General features: G+C 37.4%; 1 protein-coding gene across 1 annotated transcript in view; it reads left to right on the plus strand.

The window, feature by feature from the left end:
* rnf38 (ring finger protein 38) overlaps nucleotides 1-12,973 on the plus strand; it is a 225,456-nt gene that overhangs the window by 172,238 nt on the left and 40,245 nt on the right. Inside the window, exon 3 of the mRNA XM_028805790.2 lies at nucleotides 6,521-6,714. Coding sequence (XP_028661623.1) covers nucleotides 6,521-6,714 — 194 coding nt within the window. The remainder of the gene's footprint in view (nucleotides 1-6,520; nucleotides 6,715-12,973) is intronic.

Consider the following 12,973-nt stretch of genomic DNA (forward strand, 5'->3'; position numbering starts at 1 on the left):
CAGTCCATCCATCCATCCATCCATTTTCCAACCCGCTGAATCCGAACACAGGGTCACGGGGGTCTGCTGGAGCCAATCCCAGCCAACACAGGGCACAAGGCAGGAACCAATCCCGGGCAGGGTGCCAACCCACCGCAGGACACACACAAACACACCCACACACCAAGCACACACTAGGGCCAATTTAGAAACGCCATTGGTCAGAAATGGTTCAAGCTGCTTGAAGGGCTTTTTATCTGATAGTCATCAAGCATCATGAACAGACAAAGCTGCATGCTTTTCACATCCAGGCACCATCCTCTTGCAGTGATTAGCTTTGATTGCAAGTGATGCTTGTTAGATTGTGCCTGCTGCCCTCTTCCCTCGGGCACTGGCACCCATGTGCATCTCTGCCCTGTTTTACTTTCATTGAGCATTATTTTGACTACTACTCAGAAGAGCTGTGTTATTTATGAGATTGCCCCATCTTTGATATGTGCAGTTGCCGCCTCTTTAGTCACTTAGGGAGTGCAATCAGATGTAAATTGGGCATACAGCTTTCTGGAGACCTGCTTGTGATGTATAATAGATTAAGGGCTGCTCAATCCTTTTAAGAATTTTCTCACTATTCATAGCTAGGGAGCATCACAATGAAGACGTTGCATATCATTTCAGCCTCTTGTAGGCCTGCATGGTTGCCAGAGCCTGTTTAGAATGTACTGCACAGGATGCACAAATTAGCTACATAGATGACAATATGTTTATAAGCAGCAAAACCAAGGTTATTTTTTTCTCCTCACTATACACCTTGTGATTGCTTACTGCATTATTAACACTACACTCCTGCATTTTACCCCACTGTGAAGAAGCATAAAACATTTCTCCAGAATTTAATATCACTTCATTAACTTACTTGACTGTACTGTCATTTTGTTTAGTCAGGCAGCAACACTATGATTTGTATGAATGCGTTTCTTAATCCTTTTTTTTCCCCCCTTTGTTTGCTTAATATGGCACTGTAACATGCCTGTGAATTTACACCCAATTCAGTATATAAACCCTCAGTCAGTTACTTACTGGGGTATGTTTTGTAAGGAGGCAGCATGTTTCCCATGTGTTGATGTAATTTTTTTCTCATAGTACAAAGATGTTCATTTTGATTGGCAACAGTAATTTGTTCCACTGTGAGTGTGGCCCATTATAGAGTGGTAGCCATTCAAAGATATTCACATAATACGTCCCAAAAAAATAATCCTGTGTAACCTCTGAAAAAGTTTTTCTGTGGTGATGATACTATAAAACCACACAGTGGGTGTATTTTAACCTGAAATACAAATATGAGAAAAATTAAAAACATACATTATTACACTGGATGGATAAATAGTACAAGCATTTTGTATAAAAATCAATTTGGAGCAAGTTTCCAAATTCTTCTTTTCTTCATACATTTTCTGAACCCACGTTATTCATTCAGGATAGCAGATTGCCATAGTCTTGTTCTATGTTTACTTCCTTTTGGAGTAAATTTCTTCTTAGGTGGTTATATATATGAAATCATCACTTCTCTTGCCAATATTTTTCTGTTTAATAGTGGTTTTGAAATTCATGAGTGGGTTGAATGTGATTTTTTTTTTTTTTTCCTGCACACAAAGGTGTGTCTTGTTTTACATTTCTATATAATCATTTTTATCTTGCTGACCAAATTCAAAAATCTTAGAAGGGCACAGTATCTTTTGACACCCGATATTTTGGTATTTGGTAAAGTTTTGCATTAGATGACTTGCTCTGGGTCGCAAGCATGGGATGACTAAGGAGTTGTGTGGGTTAATGACCAGTGCCTTAACTTTAGGCACACTGTTCAACATCTGTAAGACTGTGCTGGAATTAGTGTTGAATCTATGCTGAAAATTTGACTTCAGAACTGAAACCAGCTTTTGTTTGTCACAATGAATGCCAAATGGTTTTAATATAAAACCGCAGCAAATCGGGCATCTGAGGTTCAAGAGTGAAATGGAACAGGATCAGGAGCAAAAAGATACTTTTATGGCACTGAAGAAGTGTTTAAAATCTGTTAGTACACCTGTTAACCAAAACTCAGAGCAGTGCAGTAGAACAAACTAACACTTAAAAATAGTAATGCTGATCATGTAAGTGATGTACAAAACACAGAAGTATTGCTGCATATCATGTCTGGAGTAACATGGTAATAAAATTAGTGATTGTTATTCAAATGTAATTAAATCTGTGTTTGATCTGACAGCCCTAATGCTGAAAATTCTATATTCATATATTTTTCAGTTTTAAGTGACAGATCCATCCATCCATTTTCCAACCCGCAGAATCTGAACACAGGGTCACGGGGATCTGCTGGAGCCAATCCCAGCCAACACAGGGTGCAAGGCAGGGAACCAATCCCGGGCAGGGCACCAACCCACCGCAGGACACACACACACACACAAACACCCACACACCAAGCACACACTAGGGCCAATTTAGAATCGCCAGTCGACCTAACCTGCATGTCTTTGGACTGTGGGAGGAAACCGGAGCGCCCAGAGGAAACCCACGCAGACACCGGGAGAACATGCAAACTCCACGCAGGGAGGACCCGGGAAGCGAACCTGGGTCTCCTTACTGCGAGGCAGCAGCGCTACCACTGCACCACTGTGCCGCCCTTAAGTGACAAATGCACCTGTATATATAAGTGTCAGTTTAAGTTTTTAAAACCTGAGAGCATTCAATTGTTTGATAATTAATGCAGTAAAACTTGATACTAAACACACTATTTCATGTACCTTTTTTTTTTTTTTGGGCCATGGGAGCTGTAATCTTATTCCACTAACACTGAAGCCAGGCCTGGGAAAATGCTGTTTTATTGCTAGCTGCAGTAAATGAAATGGGGAGCTGGAGCTATATAAAATGGATCAAATCTCTTGTTCTTTGGGATGTTTATATTATGTCCATCAGTGGTGTCTTGTCTATCTAATACAGCATTATTGTACCCATTTCCATATAGTCAGTTACCCATCAGCTTATGTTTTTTTTAAACTCGAAAGAACTGGAAAATGCTTTGGTATTAAGAATGAGTTTAGTGCTGCAAGATGAAGTTGGAATCATTTTAAAAACATTATACATTTTGGCATGTTTTAATCTGTGACGTAGAAACATTTAGGAAATTCTACCAAGAGTGTTGTAATGTTGTTGTTGTTGTAGTGTTACATTAGGCTTAATAGTACTAGGGTGTTGTACCGTGTTAGCCATTATGAATGTAGATCTTACCTGAAGAAGGGACCTGAGTTGCCTTGAAAGCCTGCATATTGTAATCTTTTTAGTTAGTCAATAAAAGGTGTCATTTTGCTTGACTTCTCACTACATTCATAATGGCTAACATGGTACAGCACCCTAGTACTACAGACCTAGTAATTAAGATACTGGACTTCAAAAAAAAAAAAAAAAAAAAAAATCTGCTGTGTTAAATTGGTTACAAAAATATAAACAATATTATTGTAGCTTTGGGTTCATAAACCATCTTGGAAACCTGTTCATTATAAAAATAAAAAAAAGGGCAATGTAAATATTTTTTAATTGTTTTTTAATTTAACATAGCATTTTAGTACACATAATATCCCAAGATCCGTTTCATGTTTTCACTGTACTTTTCCTGAGATCTAGTAAAGGTCTTGAGTTAATTTTGGGTGTGGATATGGGATCTTTAGCTTAAACTCCTACTCAGCCCAATATCCTTTCCTTCAAATTCTTATGTTCACCTTTTACGTAACCGTTTGTTGTTTTTTGGTAATATCTACATTTGTATCATGTTTTACCTTTTTAAAATTTGTTTATTTCCTATATTGTAACATAGTTGTTAAGTTCTTATTTACGGTTGTACTGCTATAATTGGTTCTCATTTTTATGTGTGTTCCACAAGAAAGACTTAATTATTTATCAGCTTCTTCCATTTTTTCAAAAACTTCATTTCTTGATGTTTTTCACATGTCATGGGTTACAGTATTACGTGGTTTGCTGAAACTCACACAGTGAGTCAGTAGCAGGAAATACACTGGCTGCCTTTTAGTTAATTGTTCAATGCCATAGTGACTGGTCTTTTTTATTGATACTGTTAGGACATATTTATTCTGTGGAGTTGTTCAAGTAAAATAGCACACATTTAATCCTATTCTAGGTTAAGGCTGTGATGTTAGAAGTAAATTCATTTTATGGTCTTTTTTTGGGCTCCTCCAGCTCATGTTTCAACAGAATTACTTTTTCACTACAGTAATCCCTCGCTATATCGCACTTTGACTTTCGCGGCTTCACTCTATCGCGGATTTTATATGTAAGCATATTTAAATATATATCACGGATTTTTTGCTGGTTCGCATATTTCTGCGGACAGTGGGTCTTTTAATTTCTGGTACATGCTTCCTCAGTTGGTTTGCCCACTTGATTTCATACAAGGGATGCTATTGGCAGATGACTGAGAAGCTACCCAACCAGAGCGCGTATTACCTATTAAATAAAACTCCTCAAATATATTGTGAGCACGGGGGCTGTTTGCACCCCTAGAAGATACGGCCGCTCCTCAAAAAAACACTGAAAGATTACCTCCACATTGCTCTCTTCCTTGCTGGGCTTAAATGTGGCTGCTTTGTCAAGCGATATGCTTCCTGCACGGTGCTTCGCATACTTAAAAGATCAAACAGCACGTATTGATTTTTGATTGTTTGCCTTCTCTCTCTCTCTCTGTACATGTCATAAGTTCTTCTACCCATTTTAAATTAAATGAAAGTGAAAGTTTAAAAAAAAAAAGTCTAACTGCATTTTGCTTCCCCCTGGATACACCCAAAAGAAGAGATATTTTAATATCTTGTATAATTTTTTGAGGCATGGTGTGTCCTTAACATAGTTATCCTTGCTTGTATACAAGGTTGTGAAGAAAAAACTTTAAGCCTGAAAAGGGAATTCTATAGGGCTTTTCTACAGTATACTTAAATATGTGAATTAAGTTTATAGCATTTTTGGTTTACAGCATATATTTCTAATTTCAAAAACAAGTCAACATGGATGTGGAAAATGGTTGAATGAATTATTGTACAAGTATAAATTTTCTAACACAAAAACAATACATCTTTGGACATTGTTTCTTGCTCGATCAATGTGTGCTCCGACCAGTTCCTTCCTCGTATCAAAATCAAAAGATGAGCTTCAGAAAGTCATGCAAGTGCTAACCTATGGTCCATTTGAACAGGGTAATTGGTGGTTAACTTTTAACAGGACATCGGGTTATACATACTACAGTTACAGAAAAATAAAATATACAGGAAGGAATTGCTGCACAATTAATGTATCATGTCTTGAGTATTGAAATCCTAAAGTTAGGTTTTTTGCCTCTTTCAGGAACTGGAAATGGATTTGATAGTTAAACTTATGATGAGGGTTGAGAAGCAGGAAACACTTTGTGTTGCTCTTTGGCAATGGCATCATTAGGACAATAGAAACTTGCTGTACTTTACCTTCACGGTATATGTAGTATCCATGAAATGCTGTTCTTGTTTACAGAGTTCAGTCTCTTAGCAGTCTGATGTTGTAAGTCAGGAATCGAGTTTGAGTGCAGTGCATATCATGAACTTTAGATTATGAATATCTGCCAGGAGTGGTGTTACATGTAAACATGATGGTAAGTTATAGACCACATGGAATGTTTTCTGGAGTAGCTAAAGTGTTCTGGCTTAAGTTAGTCAGAATAAGAGTTTGTATATTGCTTGGAGAAGAAACTTAAATTTCAAATCTCTTTCTGCTTCTCTTTGAGATTAGTGTCTGATCCACTGGGAACACAGGATTATATTTCTTTGTTTAATATGTCATACATGAAAGAGAGTATGTAAAATATTTAAGGTAATCTTTGCTATATAGCAGGAAGAACTGGATGTGCATGCAAAAACTTCATCCTTTTGCTTAGTGCTCCATATTCATTGCAAAGATTTTTTTGCGGAAATTGTTTTTTCATACTTGGGTGTACAGGGATCACAGCCAAAATAAAATATTTAAAATTTTTATGATTAAAATTGTGAAGAAAATTTAAGTAACTGTAACATCTAAAGGTCATATCTGTACCTTAGATAAAAGCCTTTTCTGATCTAAACACCTACAGTTTACATATGAAAACAAAAATGTGCTGTTTAAGGATGCAATACAGGGTACTGTATATCTCCCTGATTTGGATTTTAAACATCTTGGAGTAAACATTTTCTCTTTAACTTGCAATCTGATATTCCTCAAGTGCATGGACGTCTCAGTTTAAATCCTTTGTCAGCATTGACAGTTGAAGATATCAACATGTAAACAGCATAGCTAGTGTTTGAATGGAATCTCTGAAGTGAAAAGGTTATTTTGAAGTTACAATTCACAGATAGAGTTCGGAGGTCTTTTCTTTTTAGTGTTAAACATGCATATTGTTTTTTTTAATAATACATGGATATTCAGAAGAAAAATGAGCATCAGGCCATCTCAAGCTTTATTTTTGTTTTATTTCAAAATGCAGAGTGAAGACAGTCCAAGCCCAAAGCGCCAACGGCTTTCCCATACACTCTTTGAGTACACTACTGCTTCACCCAATCCTTCTCCACCAATCAGACCATGGGAAATGGCAGCAAGTAGGCAGCCACCTTCAGTACAGCTCGCGCAACAGCATCTCTCAGGGGAACCATGCAGCATGCCAGGCCGTAACAGACGAAGGTATGATTTCTTTTTTTATTTTTTAAGGTGTAATATTTACTAGGCAAACCTCCATAAAGGTTAAACTTGGAGTTACTGAAATGTGTATAGGTTTGATTTAAGTGGATGATCATCTCCATTTTGTGTGTAGCCTGTAAATGTCATTTCTTTTTGTAAAAAGTTAAAGTAAAACACAATACATTGTTAGAACATTGTCTGAGTGTGTGTATATATGTGTATGTATGAATGTATGTATGTATGTATGTATGTGTATATATATATATATATATATATATATATATATATATATATATATATATATATATAGCTGATGAAAAACATGAAAAGAAATGTTTGAGCAATGTAACCAAATGAAAATTGTAAACATCTAATAATAATGATAATATATACTCAGAATTTACATTATTCCTACTGATTACCTGTTTCAATTCCAAAGAACAGAGTTAAGTGAAATAATGTGCTTTGTAATGAATAGCAATAAAAATCAAGGTTGGTCAGTCAGCTAAGAAAAGCACAAAATCATCTAAGACAGGGATGTTTTACTTTTGTGCATTTGTATGTAGCATGTAAAAGAGAGAGCAATTCCAGTGAATTAATTTTATTAGCCTTAGTTTTTAAAAAGTAGGTAGTACTTTTGATACATTTGATTAACTAATAGCTCTCTAACCAAGGCCCATTGTGTTGGATGTTGGAACTTCCTGAATGAAGCTGAGTAACACAGCTAGTGTCATTATGTTTCATTTCAACACAATCAATAAGCCGATTAAGAAGGTGGCATCATTTATGACAAACACTGGATCTGCTATGGGTAGTAGTGGAGGAGAGAATGAAGGTAGAACCGTGGGCCATTATAAACAGTGCTGCACATTCTCTCTGTGTAACACACTTAACATTGAGAAGTTTCAGTCAAAAAATTATTCAGCTGAAGTGGGTGAGGAAATGCTACAGAGGACCCTTTATACCTACAACAATATACCTTTGTAATGTCTCGCTGGGACTTCCCTTACCCTACCAAGTTGGCAGTTTTCTTTCCTTTTAGAAATTGTTTTCTGTCTGTCTAAGGGTTTCCATCATCTTGATTTACAGTATGACCTTTCTAAGAGTATTTCTACATAAGTAAAGAAATCAGGTGATACTAAATTTAACTTCTTATATGAGAGTATTAATGAGATCAGGAGATTGTTATTTCCTGTGCAACTGACCTGGGGCCTCATGCATAACGGCGTGCGTAGAATTCGCACTATAACATGACGTAAGCACAAAAGCGGAAATGTGCTTAAGCACAAAAAAATCCAGATGCATAAATCTGTGCGAACGCCAGTTTCCACGTTCTTCCGCTACATACATCCCGGTCAGCGTGAAAATTAACGCACGTGCTCGCGTCTGCTGTCCCACCCCAACTCCTCCCAGAATTACGCCTCTTAGAATATGTAAATCAATATAAATAGCCCTTAAGCGCAGCACTCTGTGAAAAGGCAATGGCAAAAGCAAGAGGGAAAATAGAAGAATTTCAACAAATACCAAGTGGAGGCAAAGAAAAACGTACTATTTGTTGATTTAAACAGTGATATAAACAACAAAAGGAAGTTGATCGAGTGACATAGTGTCGGAGAAACTCAAAAGGTCAAGTTCATAAAGTTGCACAGTGCCCGAAATAAAAAAAGAAGTTGTCGTGAAAAGGCAAGTCGTAGCCCACCGTCTGAGTGTCATATGAAAGCTGATTAGGGTACAGAGGAAAAAAAAAAGGCACACAGTGTGAAAAAAGCACAAAATGTCAACTTTAATCTCGAAATTTCCACTTTAATGACAAAATAAAGTACGTGATTAAAGTAGAACATCATAAACTTCATCTTAAAATCGTTTAACACTAGAATTGCCAGAGCCTACGAAAAAACTCGTATATCCGGCCCACCTTAAATCACTTCTTAAATCCGTTCACACCTCTCCGCCAGCATCCTTTGTCCTCTAAATGTGCTGATAAAAGACAAGCTGCCAGTAGCCGGCTATTCCATCCCCCCACCGACTTAGAACGTGAGCGAAGTTTTCCCAACTCACGCCTTGATTGATTATGTGGGAGTGAAGTGGAGTTTTACAGTGGCAATAAGACATCATTATTCTAAAGTAATCTATGTAAACACATTGTTAAAACGGAAACTTTTTCATATTTTAGTAATAAATGTTACAAAATGTAGTAGGCATAAACTATAGAATATATAAAGCCCGAGTTCCAAAGATCAAATAAACACTTTCACAAAAGCTTCAAGAATAATTCAACAGCTTCTGTGGCGTAGCGCGCTAAGATTTGCCTCTTAGCGCAGAGCAGCTTTTCCTTGCCTCACAGACCTGAGTTCGATTCCCCGCTGGGGATGAAGAGTTGCTTTTTTTTTTCTTTTCTTTTAAACCTCAAACGGACATAAAATTTATACATTGTTATGCACTGTCAGTTACTGATGAATATGTCTTATTTCCACTGTAAAACTCCACTTCACTCCCACATAATCAATGAAGGCGTGAGCTGGGAAAACTTCGCTCACGTTCTAAGTCGGTGGGGGGATGGAATAGCCGGCTGCTGGCAGCTTGTCTTTTATCAGCACATTTAGAGGACAAAGGATGCTGGCGGAGAGGTGTGAACGGATTTAAGAAGCGATTTAAGGTGGGCCGGATATACGAGTTTTTTCGTAGGCTCTGGTAATTCTAGTGTTAATTTACTAGTTTCTCAAATCCCATTGTAATTAAAGTAGAACGTTAAATGCTTTGTTTTTTATTTGATCTTCTGTGTGGGTGAATCGCTACGTGCTTCGGGCTTTCTCCTCCTCCGACAGGACACAGAATTCATAATATTACAGATCTCTGAATAATTAAAATGCTGAGAAGTATATGTGATATCATTTTCATGATGATAGGAGTTAAAGCATGTTTTTAAACATGGAAACACAGTGGCGAAGTGATTGTTCATGTCTCATGCAAGATGCTTGCTGTGCCATGCGCGACCTTCGATAAAATACTTTATTACAGAAGTATTGTCTCTCTCAAAAGTACTAACCCCCAATTCCTGTCCTTACTTTTCTTTCTCCAAATACCCAATTGCCACACAATCAGCTCTGTAATAGACGTTAAGTCATCTGTAAGCTCAGAACGCCGATTCTTCAGAACTTTTAAGGAACATTGAAATATCTTCGTAGTACGTGTTTAATTATTCTATCCATCTATCACTGTCGCTCCAGCCACAGCAAGAATACAGCGCGAGGCAGGAATAATCCGTGAATGAAGCTCCAGCTCCTCACTAGCGCTGTGACAATGTGTAGTTAGTTTTATGTGTATAATATAATCATATTTTTCTGCATTTCATCTTAAAAATGATATCGTCATCACATATAAATACGTGCTTTATACAGTGGCTCAGGTTGTGCAATATTATAACTATCGTAAGTTTACAGTGAGGCAATTGTACTTATAAGTACAAACAGTTCTACAAGGAGAACTTGATGGACTGATTGAGTGTGTTTAGAGTTCTTGAGATGAAACTGTTTCTGAACCACGAGGTTGGTACAGGAAAGACGGTGAAGCATTTGTCAGATGAGAACAGTTCAAATAACGAATGGCTGAGGCAGCGTGTGCTTGATGCTGTATACTGATAACTCTCTTTCCGATCAGCTGCTGTACAGCTGTGATTCACACTCGGATACAGTGATATAAATACTCCGAGTGGTGCAGTGAGAGTAATATGGAAAAAGATGATCTGATGTGGCAGATCCTAACGAGAGCAGCTGAAAGAAGGTGCAGTTTGAAACAACGCTAAAGCAGTTATGGTATTTGGAATAGTTTGACCATTCTGTGGACCATTGTATTGTTACAGGTTAATTACAATCAGATGCCTTAAAATAATAAACAATATGCGGTTAATTTCAGTGTATTTATAAAGCCGCGTCAGTGATCTGAATCAGAAAAAGAAAGGATAACCACACAGGAACAGTAGCACTACTTTGACGCTGGGTGCCGCCAGTCTGCAAAACCGAGCGGAGAACTTGCGTACGCCAGGGTATGAGCTACCATGGAAATGTGCGTGGCTTTACACCAAGTTTAGGTTTTATACATCGCGATTTGAACGTGGAAATGTTCTTACACAACATTTTTGTGCATACGCACCATTTATACATGAGGCCCCTGGTGATTTTGGAAAATTATAAGTCTGATTAACTAAGAAGCTTACTTACATCCATAATCAAAACTAAATACAACTAAAGCTGCAACCCATAACCAGCTGAATTTAATATAACAAGAAACCAAAGTCTTTGTTAAAACAAAGAGTACAAGCAAAGAAAAGGACACAACTTTCCATAAATAAGTATGGCTAGAGTGTGAAACCCTGTATTCCTTCAGTGTTTTGTTTTAAAACTACTTTGTGAGTTATTCCAGTCTTTCACAGGGCACTTATATATAACAACTCTCACATCAAGCCAGTTTAGTGTTCCTAGTTAACTTAGCTTGCACATCTTTGGGTTGTGGTGATAATAATGATATTGCTTAAAGGCACTATCAGATTTATGTGACAATGCCAATTCCACTGGTATTTGTGGTTATTTATCTTTGTGAATACAATACAATACAATACAGTTTATTTTTGTATAGCCCAAAATCACACAGGAAGTGCAGCAATGGGCTTTAACAGGCCCTGCCTCTTTACAGCCCCCCAGCCTTGACTCTCTAAGAAGACAAGGAAAAACTCCCAAAAAAACCTTGTAGGGAAAAAATGGAAGAAACCTTGGGAAAGGCAGTTCAAAGAGAGACCCCTTTCCAGGTAGGTTGGGCGTGCAGTGGGTGTCAAAAGAAGGGGGTCAATACAATACAATGCAGTACACAGAACAGAACAATTTCTCAATATAGTAAGAAATAAAAAATATAAATTTTAGAAGTACAGAGCAGAATTTCACAGTAGATGATATATCCCATAATAAGGTTTGGATTTGTGTAGAGTCCTGGAGACCTCATCCTTCAAGCTGCCTCCCCCATTTGGCCATTCCACGGCTGAAACAGTGCTGGGCCAGCCAATCCGATGAAAGGACCCCTTTTTCCCACGATTCCTGCGATCCTCCATCTGGGATGACTTTTCCTTAGGCAGGCAAAACAACTTGGCAGGTGGGCCATGGCACCAAGTGCCACATTGGAGTACCGAGAAGAAAAACAGAATAAGTGAGGGTTATTATACAATTATAACTGTCATGTTACTTATGTTTAAGTGCTAATGACTAACAACAGAGATGCAGTCTGTACAGTTAATCAGCAGCTCTAGTCAGGATATGCTAAACTGAAGTAGTGAGTCTTCAGCTGGGATTTAAAAGCTGAGACCGAAGGGGCATCTCTTATAGTAGCAGGCAGACCATTCCACAGTTTAGGGGCCCTGTAACTAAAAGCTCGACCTCCCACTGTTATTTTATTAATCCTTGGAATCATAAGCAGACCGGCATCTTGAGATCTTAATGTGCGCTCAGGTTTGTAAGTCATGATAAGTTCAGACAATTAAGCCGGACCTCGACCATTTAATGCTTTATATGTTAAAAGAAGGATTTTGAAATCTGCCCTAAACTTAACCGGGAGCCAGAGTAAGGATTTGAGAACTGGAGTTGTGTTCGTATTTTCTTGTTCTTGTAATAATTATTGCAGCCGCATTTTGGATTAACTGGAGGCTGTATAAAGAACAGTTTGAACATCCAGTGAACACCGCATTGCAGTAGTCAATCCTACTAGAGATAAATGCATGAATTAGTTTCTCAGAATCCTGTTTATTTAAAAAGCGCCTTAATTTCCTAACATTTTTAAGATGGAAGAAACATGTTTTGGACAACTTTGTAATGTTTATTATGATAATTAGAAGAGACTTTCATGGATTAATTGATGAAGAAAATCAGGGTAGATTATTAGATCATCATGAGTTTTTAGATTGGTAATTTTTAATTTAATTGAAGGGATTGTGTTAAAAAAAAATGCTTTAGTTGCCTCACATTTTTATGCAATCGTTTTGTTCACCCCACTGAATTAAAGCTGAAAGTCTGCACTTCAACTGCATCTGAGTTGTTTCATTTAAAATTCATTGTGGTAATGTACAGAACCAAAATTAGAAAAAAATTGTCTGTCCAAATATTTATGGACCTAACTGTAAATGCATTGTTTTAAAGTTTAATAAAATGCATAGTTGGGTGGAATGCCAGTGATACCTTCAAGATTTCCGATAGTTTTACAGTTCAGATTGTATTAATGCATA

This window comes from Erpetoichthys calabaricus, chromosome 7, assembly GCF_900747795.2.
Source record: "Erpetoichthys calabaricus chromosome 7, fErpCal1.3, whole genome shotgun sequence".
In the NCBI taxonomy this organism is placed as follows: domain Eukaryota; kingdom Metazoa; phylum Chordata; class Cladistia; order Polypteriformes; family Polypteridae; genus Erpetoichthys; species Erpetoichthys calabaricus.